Raw genomic sequence first — 21,631 nt, 5'->3', positions numbered from 1 at the left:
ACATGTTTGAAATTCAGTCGGCTGTCGTGAGGTTTTCGTGAGCGCATCCTGCTGTTCAAGCAGAGCTACGAGGGGGCGCCCTCCCCTCCTCTCCGTCCCCGCCAGCGGAGGGAGGGAAGCGGGCGTCCCTGAAGCAACCTCCGGCCGGTGTTGGGGAGGGCGAGCCGTCCGGTCCGCGCAACGCGCTGGCCGCCTGTTTCGGCACTCCTCCGCGGTCCGCAACGCGCTGGCCGCCTGTTTCGGCACTCCTCCGCGGTCCGCAACGCGCTTGCTGCCTGTTTCGGCACTCCTCCGCTTGTTGGGGGGGCGGGCCGGCGACCTGCAGTGCCGCGCGGCTGCCGGTGCGTCTCGTCCCTCCTCTCTCCCCTCCGTTCCCCTGACGCCCGGTGCCTCCTGCGGGCTTCGCCAGAGCTGGGCTCGAACCCCTACCCTGGGTCCCTGTCACCTACCGTTGCTCGCCTGCCTCTGTCCCCACAGCGAGCGGTCCCAGAGGGGACACGACGTACAGTGTGAGCAGTCCGGTCTCGTCCGAGCGTCGCGCCGCACAGATCGTGAGCGGTGAACTTTTAAACCCCGCGGTTCCCTCGCACAGTTTGAGATGTATATAAGTACCACGACTGAAAAACTCGTACAGTGTACGCCCGGCTTTACTCAGCAGGCGTCCTGTCGGCCACTTCTGACACCATGTCATGCACGGCTATCCGATATGAAGAACTTCTCGAGGCAACTTGTGCAGCTTGTCGAACTCAGCTTTATTAAGCAGGGTGCCGAATAACAACAGGATCTACAGCGTATATGCGTCAGTCCCAATACGGCTATGGATGCCCAACAGTGCCATATCACTACAGCATCTAGAGTCAGAAAACAGATTTTTTTATTTTTTTTTTTTACCATACTTATATACTACTGAAAATAGCTCAATTTCTGTCAGATTGGATGAAAAGCATCTGTGAACAAACATTTAAAATTTATTCTTAATTGGATTTGGCTCTGGACCAGAACAGTCTATTAGAATTTGCTCCGTTGTGCAGGGAATCCTGAAGAGTTTCAGAGCTTTATTTGCTTTTACTCATTTTCACTCTGCACTTATGAAGCTGGCCAAACACCTTGAACAACATAACGCAGTTACAACAGCTGCTCATCTGAGGGTGGGATCACAAGACGGTGCCCAGGATGGGCATCGGGCCACTGTGGAAGCGGGTTTAACATTTGATTTAAAAAATAATCCACACCCATTTTTAATTCCCATTTGAAATATAGATATTTGTAATCAAATGTTTACTTTAGAATAATTCAGTTCTGGCTATTCACAGTTTTAATTGTTGATGGATTTCACAAGCCCCGTAACCCATGAAGGGAAAATGGGATGTAATTCAAGAGAGCTGAAATGTTCATTTTGGATTGGAAGTAGGTCTTCTGAAATGCCTTATTACTATTTACGGCCAAGAATTGATTTATGGATATTTATTTTAAATACTCTCTGTGTGTATTACAATGCGAGGCAACATGTTTCATCAGCGTGTGGCTACACAAGGCTGTTACATATACGGCCATGGTTAGAAAGAAAATTGCATGTATGTCTGCAAATTATCCATTGCTTCTTCCCTTTGGTTCTTTTTCTCTCTTTTTGTTGGCAACATTAGCAAAAGGCACCAGGGTGCTCATCCAAGTGAACCAAGACCCGAGGCCGACCAAAGTTTGTTGCTCAGGTGAGCATACACACCTGTCCTAAATAAAATAATGTATCCAAGGAAACAAGCTCAGGTCTATTTGAAGCAGATCAAAAAGCGTTGGTGGGATAATGCCTCTTCGAATACACTTGCATTCAAACCATTCCATTGTACCTCTGGTTGTATTTTTTAAGGTGAACTTTCACCTTTTTTTCAAATCTTTTCCTCTCTCTAGCAGGTTTTGTTTGAGTAATACCCTGTTTTAACTAAAACACAGCTTCTTATAAAGTCTGATTAGTTTTGCTGATTAGCTTATTAGCTTTTTTTCTGAGGGAAAATAAAACATGTGTGGTGCAAAACATATTAGTTTTGCACCACACATAGCACTTTCACAAAAATGTTAATTGGGGTGTCATCTTCCCAGAGCACATTTTTCTAGATATTTGTTGAGCCATTCTCATGGTTTATGGTTATAGTTTTCTATCAACAACCGCTCTCTTCTTGCCGCCCTTCCACAAAGGTCAGATTTATGGGATATGTGAATTTGTGGTGTGAATTTGCGGCCTGTATTTCTCCAGACTCTCTCGCTCTTATCTTTAATCTCTTTGCTGTAACCTCTGTTTCTAACATATAAGCAATTTTAAAACATTCTCTGTTGCTGCACATCGCGCTTGGGAACTCCTCATGTTTCACACGGTTTGCTTTGTGGCGTGGTAAAAGGGTGCTAGCCTAGCTTTAGCCTAGCTTTAGCTTCACAATGGCTTCCTCTCCTACTATTCTCGTCTCACCCGGTCGAAAATTTGGCACAGAGAGAAAAAAGGCAGTGAATTCAGATGCAAAAACAAAAGTTAAACATATATTTATTACAATTTGGAATTCCAAAGTGGGAGACACCTACACGTTTATCACAGCATCGAATACCTTAAGTTCTCTGCCTGTGTCTGAAGCCTGTCTCAAAACATACACGTTGTTCCCCCCCTTTTAACACAGACAGTCCAAGCGGTGCTGGACCTACATGAGACATTCAGTCTGCTGCACACATCTGTTTCCTAACCTTTGACTTTTAAATATAATCTATCTCCTAGCTTGGTTCCTGTGAGTTTGACTGCAACAACATACACCCTCATGCAAACATTTTTAACAGCGTTATCACTCACAAGACTGTCATATGGCCTCGGTGCCTCCTGCTCCTGGTATCTATCTGAAGTTTGAATGCACCCTTTGTTTTCACACACATCCATTTCTTTAGGTTACTGGGTTAAAGTTAACATCTGTATTACTTTAAGCTACACTATTATATATATGATTATATTTCCATAACAATCCCCCTTTGCAAAAAATGCAGGTACTAAATATAGAAGCATAAACTAAGAATATGAGACACAGAAAAAACACCCCTGTGAATCTGATAAACATACTGGAGCAAACATCAGAAACAAAGCATGCAAAAAGTAACCTTAGCAAGTCAAACACATCAAAATCAACACAGTGAAATAAATCAGAAAAAAATTAAATGAGTAACTCATAATCAGCATAAAAACGTAAAAGTATTACCAAACCATACTGCAGTAACTAATAAGGCAGTATCACAAAATCAAACACATGCAAAACAATATATATATGCATAGAACAACAGAAAATCAAACAGGATAATTCCGGAAAAATCTCATTATATCACCCCATGATACTGAATCAACTCTAATCTTACATTCTTTAGAGGAGGTTCTGTCTCCACCTGTAACATCTGATTATTGGGAGAAGACGAGGAAACTGTGCCCTTTTCAAGAGTAGTGACAATAAAGCGAACAGCGAGAGTTCTCAAACAGGGGACACAGCAGCAGCCGCACGTAACCAAAATTGCCAAAAACACTGACAGAGAAAGCATCATAGAAATAATTAAGTTCTTCCATTTACCCAGAGCCTGTGTCAGCCATTTATCCAAAGGATTATCTATTCCTGATTGTTCATGCATCGTTTTACTCAGAGTCCTCAAACCTTCTAAAGCTTTAGTCACCAACCCATCCGGTGCTGTATTATTAGGAATAAATGTACAACACATATCCCCAAACATGGCGCAAACACCCCCTTTTTCCGCCAAAAGCATATCCAGTGCCATCCTATTCTGAACAGCCATAAGAGAGGTAGGAGCTAATTGTTCAGCTAACCCCTCAACCGCATCTCTAGTCAGATTAGACAAACGTAACACATTGTAATGTATGTAATTAATTCTATCAACATTCTTATTAGGAGTAATCCAAAGGAATATGGATTCAAAACCTGCTGCAACCTGGTCTGCCAACTTATACCTGTCGGGAACCCCCCTGGGGACCCCGATCGAATCTATGTCTGTAGGAGAATTACGTGCCAAGTCAAAATCAGAACTACGCTTAATTCTATGTAACAAGTGTTCCTGGTTTAAACCCGGTCCCATTAACAACAGTGGTGCCACCAACCTTACCATGGCACACACACCCACAGAGCCAAAAGGGATCCGGACAAACAACTGTTTTCCGCCACAATAATAATACAAACCAGCTCTCGCCCATGAACCTATGCCTTGAAAATGAAAATAAAATTTACACCACTCCGATGGAATCACACCTAACGTTGATAAATCCTCTGTCCCTTCCCCTGTGAAATTAAAGCACACATACTGCTTAATGTGATTACCTGGAGTAAACGGTCCAGGGATAGTGTCATTGTTTATAGGAGGGAAAAGATCATGATAGAACTCACACCCCACCGAGCGGCCTTTTGTCAACTCTAAAATGCAATCATATCCTGTAGGATCGTCAAAAGAAAACAAAGGTGCTGGTTCTGTTGTTAAAATTGGCCTAGCTGCGGCACATGCTACACAGCTCTCAGCTGTATATTGTCTGGCAGTCTGAGCCATCCAAGAAACCCACAAATTACGTCTCCTATCCCCTGTAGAACTCTTAAGAATGTTACCAGGGGTCAATTTATTATAATCTACATGAAGTCCTCCTGAAGAAGACAAGGCTTTCCCCACTTGTGGTGAAAGAATCTGTACTCCAGAAGTAGTCGCATTATGTAGAGAAAGTTTAATCAAACCAACGGGACCGGTATCCCATGCACCTGCTCCAAGGACAAGACAAAAGCCTGACGGACTAATACTACAAGGTTTGGGCTTAGTAACTCCACTACTATATGCAGAATAAACCCCAGTGTGTGCCCCAAAATAAGGATTAATGTTCAACCCTGAAATGGTCAGGATAATGGGATTAACACCTTGTACTACCTGATGATGGCCTTTGGTAAGGGACAATGCTTGTTGTAATAATTTATCAAATCCCCCATGGCGCACCGGAACAGCCTCATTTCCAGTGTGCCACCTCATATAAATGCAGCGGTAGCACCAAGGTATGGGGGAGTCAGGAACCCCCTTCGGCAATACACAAGCATAAACATCAGATCCCTGCCAGATTGATGGGTCACCCCCACAATTTACCACTGAGCATAAATCGAATTCAAATACAACCCTTGTTCCTAAAGTGTAATGCAGTTCAATACCACGATGTTGAGTCAGACAATCATCTTTATCCTGAATGGCCCGCTCCTGACGCCTGATAGGATCAGCAGCACCTGCTCCATGAATAACAATGCTGAAAACAAGCATGCACAACATAAGAATCATAACCCATAAACCCAACGTCAGCTGCCGCTGAACCAATCCAGTACCCAATTTCTGCTCCATGTTTAACTTCATACAAAAACCGTAATATCCTAAAATATAAAAAAATAAAATAAAAGTTGAATCTATACACCAAGGGTACACTGGCCCCCACACCTGAAAAAGAAGGTTATGACAAAAGATGAAACAAAAACAACCCTCTTGTAAGATCAAACAAATCCTAAAACTATTACCAACTTACCATGAAGGTCCTTCACCGGCAAATGTAACCTAATGACTGTGTACCAGCCCAAACAGGTCAAAATATTATAGAAATATAGGATCAAAAAATATTGTAAAAAGTAGATGAAAACATTTGTTATATATAAAGCTAGAAAGATAAAAAGCATATAAAACCACATAAATGATTACAAGGTTTTCATTTTTTATTTATTTTTTTTGTTTCACAATGACATCAACTTCTTTCTTTCAGACGTTCGTAGAAGAAGGGTGGCGTCCCACAGCCACTCTATACAACGTGATGAATCTTCAGGCTGGATCTTCAACACACAGGTAGACCGCCTGTGGTGTCAAGAACCAGAGGGCTTCATTCTGACCCTGAGTCTGGTTCTATTCACAGCTGACTGAGCCCAATCAGCTGAACCGCTCCTTTAAACCTCCTGAACCTCCGTCAACGCCCTCTGAGGTTCTGCTGCTGGTGCACACTGGCTCCAATGAAACCACGTATTACCTTTTCCTCCCAACCTCACCGCATGTGAGGTTCTCTCGATCACCTTGAAGGGTCCCGTGAACCTCGGCTCTGACCACTTTCTTTTGATGACCTTGAGCCAAACCCAGTCGATGTCCGGAGGTGGTGTTCCTCTTTCTCCTTCCTTGGGATGTCCACGGATCTTGGTGTACGCCTCCAGCACAGTCTGCAACTGTGAAAAGTACTCCTTACTTGTCAGACTCTGCAGGTCGTCTGCAGTTCCCGGTGGTCAACGTTGGGGGCCCAGGAAAGCTTCTTCCAGTCTCCAGCTCGTAAGGAGTAAATCCTGTGGTTGAATTAACCGAAGACCTGATTGACATCAGAGCGAGATGATAGTTTCGTTTGCGCACAGATTTTAGCCAACTTATTTTTCAAGTTCAGGTTCATCCTCTCCACTTTGCCCTGCGATTGCGGGTGATACACTGTTCCAAAACTGTGTGTGAGCCCTAAACTGGAATCCACTCGTTGCAGGTCCTGGTTCTTGAAGTGGGTTCCATTGTCAGTCCTTATCTTTTCAGGGAACCCGTGCCTGGGAATGTAATGGTTAATGAGGCATTTTATCACAGTTTTGCTGTCCTCTCTTCTAGCAGGCCAGGCCTCTGGCCATCCTGTAAAAGCGTCCACACACACCAACAAATACTTAAAGCCTCCAGCAGGGGTCACCATGTCTGTTGTCAAAATACCTCTAAAATCGGTGGTGTGGTGAGCTCAACCATATTCTCTATCATTCAAAATTAAGAGATAATTTGGAAATTAAAGGTATTACATAAAAAAAATAACATAAAGAGCTCTTTAATTGTGTATTTAGATTGATTGTTTTCTTTTTATTAAACTGCATGTTTTGACTGATTGTTTTTCTTTCTTACAAAGATCAAGCATTCATGTATTAAATGAGTGAAATGATGATTATTTTAGTGCAGTCCAAGTGTCAGACAGGCTAAGGAGAAAATAGTTTGTGGAAAAAGGAAGTAGTGCTTGGAAGGAGACTGCAGCTGCTGGCTACAGGAAATCTGCCGAGAAGAAAAGAGGAAGTGAAATCAGACAGTTTGGTTCAATGACCTGCTGCCTGGGGTCGGAGAAGGAGGAGCGAAAACTTTTGACTCGGCCAGAGATCTGCATAGGGTGAAAAGTTTATGAGGTGATAAGGTACTGGGTGCAAGTGTTCGGTGGAGACGGGGGGGGTTGAGGTTTGCAACCTCCCAACGGCTCTCTCAGCACATAAAAGAAGGGTGATTTGGGTACTCGTTGCTCAGATTCTCATCTCAGAAGACATGCAGCGCAGAGCAGAAGAGAAGAAGACCCAAGACGGAAGGATGATCGTGGAGCCAAAGGAAGAACACGGCGCCCGTGTCTCTGAGAACCGCCGAGACTGAGTCAGATTATCTATTTTTCGTGTTTTTCCACAATTCGGGGCCAACGATCTGCAAATCCTGTCAAGAAGAACTGCTGTGGTTTTGACCTGGTTGATGAGAAGATCCTAGATGTCCAGAAGATGCGAGTTGCACCCATGAGATGTCAGCTCTGCAGTTAGACCAACCTCTCAAGCCAAGGAGACGCACCTCAGGCACGGACATCAAGGCAAAGGGCTCCAGGCGTGAGTCTTTGTGAATGGGGCATCAACGGGACATCGGGTTTGCCATCAAGAGAAGGCACGTTGTTCGGCTGAACAACTCCTTATCCAGGAATCAAAGCCACTATAAGTTTCCATCTGAGGTTCGGGTCAGTTTGCTCCTCCAAATTTAAAATCTTCTCCTAAATATATTAGTAAGCAGCCTTAGATAAGAGATAGGATGTTGATTAAATATTCATTTGTAATCTGTTAAATTGCTTAATGCTGTTTCTAATCCCCTGCTAAAGCGTACTAATTAAAGAAGCATATACAATTTTGTTCAAAGTTGTGGACATTCAATTTGTGAGTCAACATTTTTCTGAGTTCTTCTATGATTGTAAAATAGTCATGGTGCATGATTCTAGAAATATTTTGGAGGTCTTAAAAGGTTGCCTATAGCCCAAACTTTAAAACAACACCCTTAGGGACTTTTGAGTCTTTAAAAAATACTGATCGTGTAACAAGTGCTGATTTATAGGAGTAGGAGCCACCGTTAACTAGGGCGGTGGTCGGGGTACACGTGGCCTCAGGCTACTAGGTTGCCTGACCTGTCCACTGCAGAAGGGTGTGGCCCTAGGACGAAGGTGGTTAGCCGGTCAGTCGTATCCTACTCATCTAGCTGAAAAGGTCTCACAGGAATTCTAAACAGGGTAATACTCGTTAAGATTCAGAGGTCCTTAGAACCCCAGCTAGTTTGAGCTTTAACCCAAAATAGGAAGGATGTGGGGGAAGTGTGGTTTTAGTTCAAAGCCAAAAATCGGACACTGTATAATCAAGAATCACTTCCTTCCCAGGAACTGTGATCAAAGGAAATCTGCCCTGCAAAGGTTTCAAAGTCTTCTTTGAGTTAAATTGCCCACACAGTGTACAACTTTTTACAAAATGTTTGACCATATCTGACATAAATGGATGCCACCAATGGTTCAAGTTGTCCATCATCTGTCTGACACCCACATGTCCAACACCATGTGCCTCAGAAAAAAGGTCCTGTTTTAAACCTGGAGGAAAAACCAGTCTGCCATCTGGCCCTCTCCAGCAACCTTCCTGCTCTGAGGCTCCTCTGAGCCTCCACATATTCTTCTCCTCCGGAGCTGCTCTGCACTGTAACAGTTTAATGTTACTCATGCTCAACTCTTCTCTCAGCTCATCTTCCACCGTCACCATCATCATCTGAGGCGCATATCCAGCGGCTGCTTTGGCAGCCTGGTCTGCAGCCTGATTCCCTAATGCAATGTTTGAATTACTGTTATCATGACCTGTGCACTTTATCACGGCAATTCTGGCCGGTAACATCAAAACATCGGCCAGCGCTCTCATTTCCATCTCGTGTTTTATAGGTTTACCCCCCGCTGTCAAAAGTCCTGCTCTCAACCACTGACATAACTCCACATGAACTGCACCTGTGGCATATGCTGAATCTGAATATACATTTACCTCCTGTTGTTCTGCCAACTTTAATGCCTCAATCACTGCTATTAGCTCTGCTCTCTGCGCTGACTGAGGTCCTTGTAACCTTTCTGCCTTCCTTGTTACAAATCCTGAGCCTAGTCGCTCAACAACAGAATAGGCTGCTCTGAGTCCTTCACTTTCATGTCTGAAACAACAGCCATCTGTGAACAACTGTCTCACCTGTGGGCCTTCAATAGGACTAGCCTCTAGATCTGGTCTCACCTTCTCCATCCTGGAAACCAATTCTTCACATTGATGAGGTTCGCCATCCGTCATGCCATCTGCCATGTTCACACCTTCATGTGTATATGTGATGTTGGGTGCTTCCAAAATTTTGGACAGCCTGTGTTGTCTGAGTGCAGTCATAGTGAAGCTTTGTGAATTCACATAAGCCACAACACTGTGAGTTGTCAAAATGGTTAGACTGTGTCCCATGACTAAATGTGCAGTCTTTTGAATCATTCTGGCTATTGCTGCTGCATATTGTGTGCATTGGGGGTGACGTTTTTCCACGTTATCCAACATGACTGATATATACATTAAATTTTTCTCTCGCCTGTTTCTCTCTGAAACAAGATGCCATTTAAAGCAAATCTGGTTGCAGAAACATCAAGAAAAAATGGGATAGAGTAGTCTGGAAGAGTCAATTCAGCAGCAGATGCAAGTCGTTGTTTAAGCAGAACAAATGCTCCTTCCGCTTCCTGAGTCCAAATCAAAACATTATTTAGTTTTCTCATACCTTGCGCCTTCACGAGGTCCCTCAAAGGCTGCGTCAGGTCTGCATAGCCGGGAATATAGTTACGGCTGTAACTAGTCAATCCCAGAAAAGACAGCATGTCTTTCACACGCAGCAGTTTAGGATGTGACAAAATGCTCTGTTTATGACTGGAGGACATGCTGGTTGTTCCTGCGGAGATGACACGGCCCAGGAAAGAAACCTGTTTTCTGGCAATTTGCAGTTTATCCATACTGACCTTGAACCCATGTTCATGGAAGTGTCTCAGAACCAGTTCTGTAGCCTGAAGGCAGATCTCAGCAGTTGGTGAAGCCAACAGCAGATCGTCCACGTACTGAATAAGGGTGGTGTTTCTTGGCAGAGGACATGTCTGCAAAACATCTTTCAAAACCTGATTAAAGATACCTGGTGATAGGGCAAATCCTTGTGGCAGTCTGGTGTAACGCAGCTGGCGACCTTTATAAGTGAATGAAAAAACGTCTCTGCATTCTTCAGCCAAAGGAAGACAGAAAAATGCATTCGCCAAGTCGATACATGTGTACCACTGCTGAGAGGGCTCCAAACTGGAAATGGCCACATATGGGTTAGGTACAGGGATTGTAGGTGTCTTCAAAACAGAATTTACAGCTCTAAGATCATGTGCCATGTGATATTTACCAGTTTGTTTCTTTTCCACCGGCAAAATGGGTGTGTTCCAGGCTGATACAGAGGGTTCTAAAACTCCAGCTGTCAAAAGGCCCGGGATGGTGTCAGCAATGCCTTCCTCTGCTTGAGGTTTATGTGGATACTGATTCACCCAAATAGGAGAGTCGGTTGCAACCTGAAATGAAACTGGAGCACATGAAACTAATCCCACATCCGTGGGACTGGTTGACCAGAGTTGTGATGGGAGAGCATCCAACATCTCTGCTGCTTTATGATGGTCGGTACGTTCCCTGCCATGGTGTCGAGTCAAAAGCTCATGTTTCAAAAGAACTTTGTCAGTTACATCACAAACAATCTGATATGTGTTAGTGGAATTTGAAAACAGCAAACCTGGGACGCTGGTCGGTGCCTAATCAGTAGTCTGGAGGGAACGCTTAACCATCCCTCCTAATTCACTGGCCTGTCGCTCAGAATGGAGAGAAAGAGAAATATGAGGAAATGCTTCATCTGACATCATATACCATTGCTGTTGTTCAGGAGTTAACATCACTGCGGCTGCCACCCCCTCAGGGGCCACATATATGTTCTTAGATGTGACTGTCCATGCGTTACGTTCAAGTTCTGCAGCAAATGATTCCTCATACCAATCTGTGTGATTTCTGTCGTAGAACAGAGTGACGTGTGGCGGATCAGGTGGAGTCAGGTAGGAACTTAGGCTTTGAATCCAAGGCTTCAACAGCTGGAACACCGAGAGAACACCAGCTTCAGCAGGTTCTGTTAAGAGTCCCCAGTAGATGTCAGCAAACTCTTCCCCCACGGGCCGAACCAGATATTGTCCATCCTGGAAAGTGTGACCACATGCTAGAGAAGAACCATCTGGAAAGGTAACAGTCAAACCTTGAGGTCCACAAAGCACTGCGGCTCCCAGTTTAACCAACAAGTCTCTTCCCATCAAATTGACAGATGTAGATGGAGACCATACGAATGAATGATGCAGTTTCTGGTTTCCAACTTTCACCGGAAGTGGTAAAGTCAACGGCAGACACTGTTCCTTCCCTGAGAAACCCATTAGTGACACAGTCTTAGTCGACAGCACAGAGGCAGATGGCTGATTGATTATAGTGAAATATGTAGCTCCAGTGTCGACTAAAAAGTTCATGTGATCTTCTCCAACCTCGGCTGGCAGCATGGGGTCTGCAGAACTCATGCTGTTGGAGTTATATATACAGATGCTAATTTTCCTCATCCTCCACTGTCTGCTACAGGACCTCTGGGAAGGAAAGTTCTTGTTTGGGGTCTGCTGCCCTCCTGTGTTCAAAGTCTAGAAAGCTTGCTTACATGATTAAAATAAAACAGAAAAGCCACTTGTGATAATATGTAGTAACAAAACTGCATATGGAAATGTAGAAATTAATAGCAGCTCCTAACTTGAACCTATATCTTCAGTCAGGGTTCTCTATTTTGTAATTGCTAGGTTTAGAACTCACTTTTTGTGCTTTAGTTTTAATTTTCTGCTGTGTCTGTGTGATTCCTTTTGACACATCAAACATGTGCTCCGAAAACACATTTCCAGTGCAGAAAAATACAGAAAACATACTAATAATTACACCACTTGAGGCTCCAGGTTGAGATCCTCCAATTCAGCTGCATATACGCTATATGTACAGCAGTTAAAACTGTGCAGGGAATATGTATCACAGCAATGCAACAGTTTGCAGATTAACATGTTGACTGGGAAGATTAGAATAAAGAGAAAACATAATACAGTAATAAAGTACTGTATTATGCTATACAGCATTCTCACTTATTGTTTTCCTGTTTTTCTTTATTATTATCAGTGAGAATGCTATACAGCATTCTCACTTATTGTTGTCCTGTTTTTCTTTATTATCAGTGAGAATGCTATACAGCATTTTCGCTTATTGTTTTCCTGTTTTTCTTTATCAGTGAGAATGCTATACAGCATTCTCACTTATTGTTTTCCTGTTTTTCTTTATCAAGTGAGAATGCTATACAGCATTCTCACTTATTAAGTTCCTTCAGGTCTTGATTATTATTCCGTACGTTTTTCGGCTTCTAACTACTCCTGCATACTTCAACCGATTTAAACAATTTTCGTATCAAAACGTTCAGCTCATTCACAACATTACTGCTATGTCTTTTGGTAATTATAACTTTTATAATATTTAAAATATTTAACTTTTTGTGAGTTTTTTGCTCTCATTGAAATTGAATGGAGAATCCTTCAAATTCTTCAAATATTTCAGCTTTTTGACAACTTACTGCTTCAGCCTACTTTCGGCTAGAAACGCCATTCAACTTTTAAAATGTTCAAATAACCTTCAGCTATCTTCAGCTACTTCAGCTTTTTCATATCCCCCACCATTTTCATATAGTACCTCCTTAAAATAATTTTGCATTTTCATAAAATTCAGAAAAATGAATGCGTTGCTATGGTTGCTAGGGAGTTAATTTAGAGTGGCCACTCTGCCGTTCCTATAGATTTTCCTTCTCTGAACAACTTCTTCTCACTCGCTCAATTTTCACTCTATTCAGATAAATTATACATCAAAACATAGGAATTTTTGTCTGGATTCTGGAAATGTAATCATCATTGGTGTGGGATTTATAGATTTTTCGCAAATTACCCCAGAGCACCACAAACCCTAAAAGCTCTCCATTGATTTTCTATGGAGGTGTGGTGAAAAATCACACCTGACATTCCCGGGCGACACATGTTTTCACATCATCGCTACTCCTAAACTGTTTTATGTACAGGCATGAGACTTTCACACATTCATGTCCCGACCCTTCTGGCGCTCACAAAAAAGGAATTTTGTCGATAAAAGTTACGGTTTTGCCGCAGGAACAATTTGTTCGGGAGTAGCGTTTTGGGAAAATGCTAAAACAGGATCAGACTTCCATTCCCCCAAATGAGGCACTTTTCTACATCGTCACTACTCCTAAACCATTTCATGTACAGAAATCACACTTTCACACATTCATGTCCCGACCCTTCTGGCACTCACAAAAAAGGAATTTTGTCGATAAAAGTTACGGTTTTGCCGCAGGAACAATTTGTTCGGGAGTAGCGTTTTGGGAAAATGCTAAAACAGGATCAGACTTCCATTCCCCCAAATGAGGCACTTTTCTACATCGTCACTACTCCTAAACCATTTCATGTACAGAAATCACACTTTCACACATTCATGTCCCGACCCTTCTGGCACTCACAAAAAAGGAATTTTGTCGATAACTGTTACGGTTTTGCCGCAGGAACAATTTGTTCGGGAGTAGCGAATGTGCAAAATTCTGAAAACGCTTTGGAACTCCATCCTTCTAAATGATGCACTTTTTTTCATCGTTGCCATGCCTACACTGATTTTTGTACAAACATAAAAATGAGCACCACAGTCCTCAAAAGCCTGCTGATATTTACGCTGAAATAAATATTTTGATATATCTTATACTTTTTCAGCTAGAGCGATTTGTTCGGGACCGATTTTAGAGGATTTTTGAATTTGTCAATATTCCCCTTTATTTCATGATTTTTTGCACCTACATTAAAATATTTTAAGAAGAAAATGATAGTTTGACTTGTTTCCCTATCCGTTCCGGAATAAAACGCAGAAAAAATTACGTCTCTAGCCCTAACGGTTGACGGAAAATACAGAGTTGTTCGAGGCAAAGTGATGCCATTTTATTCCAATTAGAGCTCGTCTGACCATAAGTCTCTGCCTGCTGTAGACGGACACCTGCAGGTGTGAGTGAGTTTCCATGACAACAGAACTCTGCTGGCCAGAGGTTACTACAGGTCAGGGACAGGCTGCCTTTGCTTAGAATTATTCCGTCAGCGTCTAACTACTCCCGCATACTTTAACTGATTTCAACAATTTTGGTGTCAAAACGTTCAGCTCGTTCCTGGCATGCCTGATATGACTCATGGTTATGCTAACTTTTACACTTTTTAAAGTATTTCACTTTTTATGCAATTTTTTTGGCTGTTCCCATTGAAATCAATGCAAATTGCTTCAAATTCCTTCACATGCCTTCAAATTCTTCACATTCCTCCAAATTCTTCATATTCTTCACATTCTTCCTATACTTCCAATTCTTCTAATTGTTCTTAATCTACAAATTTTCTAATTTATTCAAATTCTCCAAATTTATTCAAATTCTTCAAATTTTTCAAATTCTTCTATTTCTTCCAACTCTTCAAATGTTTCAAATTCTTCAAATTTCTTCAAATTGTTATTTTTTTCAAATTCTTCAAATCTGATTTCAATGTTTTCTCCATCTTCTGCTCAATCATTCTGCAGATTAGCATTCTCACTTGCTGTTACGCAGGAACAGCTTTTTCTAGTTATTATTATTATTATTCCGTACGTTTTTGTGCGTCTAACTACTCCTGCATACTTCAACCGATTTCAACGATTTTTGTACCAAAATGTTCGGCTCGTTCTCGACATTACTGCTATATCTCATGGTTATAGTACCTTTTATACTTTTTGAAGTATTTGTACTTTTTGTGTGTTTTTTGCTCCCATTGAAATGAATGCAAATTCCTTCAAATTCCTTCAAATTCTTGTAATCGTTCTTATTGTTCAAATTTTTCAAATGGTTCAAATCTTTCAAATTTTTCAAATTTTTTCAAATTTTTCAAATTTTTTCAAATTTTTCAAATACTTCAAATACTTCAAATTCTTCAATTTTTTCAAATTCTTCAACTTTTTCAAATTCCTTCTAATTCTGATACTACTACTACTGACACTACTCCTACTACTACTGATACTTCTACTACTACTACTGATACTACTAGTACTACTACTACTGATACTACTACTACTACTACTACTAATGATACTACTGCTGCTACTGCTACTACTACTGCTACTACTACTAATATAACTACTACCACTACTAGTACTACTGATACTACTACTAATACTACTACTACTACTACTACTACTACTACTACTACTACTACTACTACATATTCCTTAAAATTCTTTAAAAACTGATACTACCACTACTACTGATACTACTCCTACTATTACTGATACTACTACTATTACTACTACTAATACAACTACTACTACTACTAGTACTACTGATACTACTACTACTACTACCACAAATTCCTTCAAATTCCTTCAAATTCTTTAAAAACTGATACAACTACTACTACTACTACTACTGATACTACTACTACTACTACTACTACTGATACTACTACTACTACTACTACTAGTGATACTACTACTACTACTACTGATACTACTACTACTAATGATACGACTGCTGCTACTGCTACTACTACTATTACTACTACAACAACTACTACTGCTACTACTACTATTACTACTACTAATACAACTACTACTACTAGTACTACTGATACTACTACTACTACTACTACTACTACTACTACTACTACTGATACTACTACTACTACTAATGATACTACTGCTGCTACTTCTACTACTACTACTACTACAACAACTACTACTGCTACTACTACTATTACTACTACTAATACAACTACTACTACTACTACTAGTACTACTGATACTACTACTACTAGTACTACTACTATAAAATTCCTTCAAATTCTTTAAAAAGTGATACTACTACTACTACTAATACTACTACTACTAATACTACTGCTATTACTACTACTAATACAACTACTACTAGTAGTAGTACTACTGATACTACTACTACTACTACTAGTACTACTACTACAAAATTCCTTCAAATTCTTTAAAAACTGATACTACTACTACTACTGCTATTACTACTACAAATACAACTACTACTACTAGTACTAATGATACTACTAATACTACTACTACTACTACTACTACAAATTCCTTCAAATTCTTCAAACTCCTTCAAATTCTTTAAAAACTGATACTACTTCTACTACTACTGATACTACTCCTATGACTACTGATACTACTACTATTACTACTACTAATACAACAACTACTACTACTAGTACTACTGATACTACTACTACTACTACTGATACTACTACTACTACTACTGATACTACTACTACTACTACTAATGATACTACTGCTGCTACTGCTACTACTACTACTACTACAACAACTACTACTGCTACTACTACTATTACTACTACAAATACAACTACTACTACTAGTACTAATGATACTACTAATACTACTACTACTACTACTACTACTACTACTACTACTACAAATTCCTTCAAATTCTTCAAATTCCTTCAAATTCTTTAAAAACTGATACTACTACTACTGATACTACTACTACTACAGCGACTACTGATACTACTACTACTACTACTACTACTGATACTACTACTACTAATACTAGAAATTACTTCAAATTGTTCAAATTGTTCAAATTTTTCAATGTTTTTCAGCTATTTTTTCTCTTCTGCATGGATCTTCTGCATCTTCTCCTCAAATCATTAGTACTTAGTACTACTACTACTAGTACTACTGATACTACTACTACAACTACTACAAATTCCTTTAAATTCTTTAAAAACTGATACTACTACTACTACTACTGACACTACTACTATTACTACTACTAATACAACAACTAATACTACTAGTACTACTGATACTACTACTACTACTAATGATGCTACTGCTGATACTACAACAACTACTACTGATACTACTACTATTACTACTACTAATACAACTACTACTACTAGTACTACTGACAATACTACTACTACTACTACTACTACTACTACTGCTACTACAACTATTACTACTACTAATACAACAACTACTACTACTAGTACTACTGATACTACTATTACTACTACTACAAATTCCTTTAAATTCTTTAAAAACTGATACTACTACTACTACTACTGTTCCTACTACTACTACCGATACTACCACTACTACTACTGATACTACTACTACTACTACTACTACTACTACTACTACTACTACTACTACTACTGATACTACTACTACTACTACTACTACTACTACTACTACTGATACTACTACTACTACTACTTCTACTACTAATGATACTACTGCTGCTACTGCTACTACTACTGATGCTACTGCTGATACTACAACAACTACAACTGATACTACTACTATTACTACTACTAATACAACTACTACTACTAGTACTACTGATACTACTACTACTACTACTAATACTACTACTGATACTACTACTACCAATGATACTACTGCTGCTACTGCTACTACAACAACTACTACTGCTACTACAACTATTACTACTACTAATACAACTACTACTAGTACTACTGATACTACTACTACTACTAAAGATTCCTTCAAATTCTTCAAATTCCTTCAAATTCTTTAAAAACTGATACTACTACTACTACTACTGATACTACTCCTACTACTACTGATACTTCTACTACTACTACTGATACTACTACTACTACTGATACTACTACTGCTACTACTACTACTACTTAAACTACTACTACTACTACTACTACGACTAATGGTACTACTGCTGCTACTGCTACTAGTACTAATGATACTACTGCTGCTACTGCTACTACTACTATTACTACTACTAATACAACTACTACTACTAGTAGTACTACTGATACTACTACTACTACTACAAATTCCTTTAAATTCTTTAAAAACTGATACTACTACTACTACTACTGATACTACTACTATTACTACTAATAATACAACAACTAATACTACTAGTACTGCTGATACTACTACTACTACTACTACTACTGATACTACTACTACTACTACTACTACTACTATTACTACTACTACAAATTTCTTCAAATTCCTTCAAATTCTTTAAAAACTGATACTACTACTACTGATACTATTACTACTACTGATACTACTACTATTACTACTACTAATACAACTACTACTACTTGTACTACTGATACTACTACTACTACCACTACTACTACTACAAATTCCTTCAAATTCTTCAAATTCCTTCAAATTCTTTAAAAACTGATACTACTACTACTACTACTACTACTACTACTACTACTACTGATACTACTACTACTACTACTACTTCTGATACTACTACTACTACTACTACTGATACTACTACTGATACTACTATTACTACAAATTACTTCAAATTCTTCAATGTTTTTCAGCTATTTTCTTCTTCTGCATTGATCTTCTGCATCTTCTCCTCATATCATTCTGCAGATTAGCATAAAGAGAAAACATAATACAGTAATAAAGTACTGTATTATGCTATACAGCATTCTCACTTATTGTTTTCCTGTTTTTCTTTATTATTATCAGTGAGAATGCTATACAGCATTCTCACTTATTGTTGTCCTGTTTTTCTTTATTATCAGTGAGAATGCTATACAGCATTTTCGCTTATTGTTTTCCTGTTTTTCTTTATCAGTGAGAATGCTATACAGCATTCTCACTTATTGTTTTCCTGTTTTTCTTTATCAAGTGAGAATGCTATACAGCATTCTCACTTATTAAGTTCCTTCAGGTCTTGATTATTATTCCGTACGTTTTTCGGCATCTAACTACTCCTGCATACTTCAACCGATTTAAACAATTTTTGTATCAAAACGTTCAGCTCGTTCACGATATTACTGCTATGTCTTTTTGTAATTATAACTTTATAATATTTAAAATATTTAACTTTTTGTGCGTTTTTTGCTCTCATTGAAAATGAATGGAAAATTCTTCAAATTCTTCAAATATTTCAACTTTTTGACATCTTACTGCTTCAGCCTACTTTCAGCTATAAACGTCATTCAACTTTTAAAATGTAGTAATATATTTTCGCTATTATGGTATGTTTCAGCTTTTTCATATCTTTCACCATTTTCGTATAGTACGTCTTTAAAATAATTTTGGTTTTTCAAGAAATTCAGCAAATAACATGCGTTGCTATGGTCGTCAAGGAGCCTCGTTTAGAGTGCGCACTCTAGAAATTCAACAAATTCTTCTTCTCCGAACAACTTCTTCTCACTCGCTCAAATTTCACCCTATCCACATAAATTATACATCAAAACGTAGGATTTTTTGTCTGGAATCGGAAAATGTAACCATCATTGGTGTGGGATTTATAGATTTTTCGCAAATCACCTCAGAGCAACACTAACCCGAAACCTTCCCCATTCATTTCCAATGGAGCGGTTTTCAAAAATGACACCTGGAAATCCAAAACATCACATGTTTTCGCATCGTCGCTACTCCTAAACCGTTTCATGTAGAAGCATGAGACTTACACACATTCATGTCCCGACCCTTCTGGCGCTCACAAAAGAGAAATTTTGTCGATAAATTTTACGGTTTTGCCACAGGAACAATTTGTTCGGGAGTAGCGTTTTGGGAAAATGCTAAAACAGGATCAGACTTCAATCTCCCCAAATGAGGCACTTTTCTACATTGTTGCTACTCCTAAACCGTTTTATGTACAGGCATGAGACTTTCACACATGAATGTCCCGACCCTTCTGGCAGTCATAAAAAAGGAATTTTGTGGATAACTATTACGGTTTTTCCGCAGGAACAATTTGTTCGGGAGTAGCGAATGTGCAAAATCCTTAAAACGCTTTGGAGCTTCATTCTTCCACATCATCCACTTTTTACATCGTCGCTGTGCCTTCACTGATTTTTGTACAAACCTAAAAATGAACTCCATGGTCCTCAAAAGCCCGCTGATACTCAGAGTGAAAGAATTATTTTGATATCTCTTATACTTTTTCAGCTAGAGCGATTTGTTCGGGAACCTTTTTAGAGCATTTCTGAAATTCGCCTTTATATCATAATTTTTGATGCCTTTATTAAACTTTTTCCAGCAAAAACCGATAGCATGTCTTCTTCCCCTATCCGTTAAGAATTAAACGCTGAAAAAATTACGTCTCTACCATATACGGAACAGGAGATATGGAGCGTTGTTTGAGGCAAAGTTCTCCATTATAACCCAATAGGCAGCCTCTGACAGAAAGTCTCTGCACTTCGGTAGACGGCCCTCTGCAGCTGTGTGAGTGAGTTTCCATGACGACGGAACTCTGAGGGCCAGAGGGAGATGCTCCATTCGGATAGAATAGCAACTTTCAACATCCACTGCAGTGGCTGTGATTAATGTAGGAGCCTGAAATTCGCACAGTCACTTCCTCTTAACATTTTAAAATTTTAAAGTGACTTTCAGCCATGTGTCACTTTTCTGTCCCATTTTGGATGTCACATGCTTTCCTATTGGGCCTTTGCTTCCAACAGGAACTGGCATGATGCCCAGACACGACCCAATTGGCTAATACAGCACCACCCACCTGTGGGAAATGGTGCTACTGACCATTTTGGTCAAATGTTGAGTTCTTGGCCCAGATGTGGTGAGGCTGAGTTGCTAAAGGAGGCCAATCTGACCTATGAACTTTGGTCACGTTTGGTGACATTAAGTATTGGCACCCCTTTTTGAGGCACTTCCCAGTACAGGATTTGGACCAAACTGACAGAGTTCAATCCCCCGGTGATACTGAACACAACCTTGTTAGCGGCTAACGGTTAGCATGTTGCTAACTGGAAGTAGCTCTAGGAAGCTCGTACAAACTTCTGCTTCACAGAGTCTGTACTTCCTTTAGAGAGAAAGCTCCACAAGAAATTTGGCCTACGTCAAATTTCTTCAAATCTTTTCAAATTTTTCAAATTCCTTAATTTTTTTCAAATTCTTCAAATTTTAAAATTTCTTCAAATTCTTCCAATTTTTCAAATTTCTTCAAATTTTTCAAATTCTTCAAATTCTTAAAATTTTTATAAAATTTTGAAATTCCTTAAAATTTTTTAAATTCTTCAAATTTCTTCAATTTTTTTCGAATTTTTTAAATTCTTCAAATTTTTTCAAATTCTTCAAATTCCTTAAATTTTTTCAAATTCTTCCATTTTTTTCAAATTCTTCAAATTTTACAAATTTCTTCAATTTTTTTTTAAATTCTTCAAATTTTTCAAATTTTTCAAATTCCTTCCAATTTTTTAAATTCTTCAAATTTTTTCAAATTTTTCAAATTCTTCCATTTTTTCAAATTCTTCAAATTTTACAAATTTCTTAAAAAAATTTTGAATTCTTCAAATTCTTTCAAATTCTTTTAT

General features: G+C 39.5%; 1 protein-coding gene across 1 annotated transcript; it reads right to left on the bottom strand.

Moving 5' to 3' along the window:
• Nucleotides 1-8,073: 8,073 nt before the first annotated feature.
• LOC118561751 lies at nt 8,074-9,740 on the bottom strand. The gene has a single exon (XM_036133947.1). It carries the CDS (start codon nt 9,666-9,668, stop codon nt 8,424-8,426), a length of 1,245 nt encoding a protein of 414 aa, XP_035989840.1. The 5' UTR covers nt 9,669-9,740; the 3' UTR covers nt 8,074-8,423.
• Between the last annotated feature and the right edge of the window lie 11,891 nt (nt 9,741-21,631).

Source organism: Fundulus heteroclitus, unplaced genomic scaffold, assembly GCF_011125445.2.
Source record: "Fundulus heteroclitus isolate FHET01 unplaced genomic scaffold, MU-UCD_Fhet_4.1 scaffold_707, whole genome shotgun sequence".
NCBI lineage: Eukaryota > Metazoa > Chordata > Actinopteri > Cyprinodontiformes > Fundulidae > Fundulus > Fundulus heteroclitus.
Note: the sequence above shows the minus strand (reverse complement) of the source record. Positions and strands in the feature narration are given on the sequence as shown.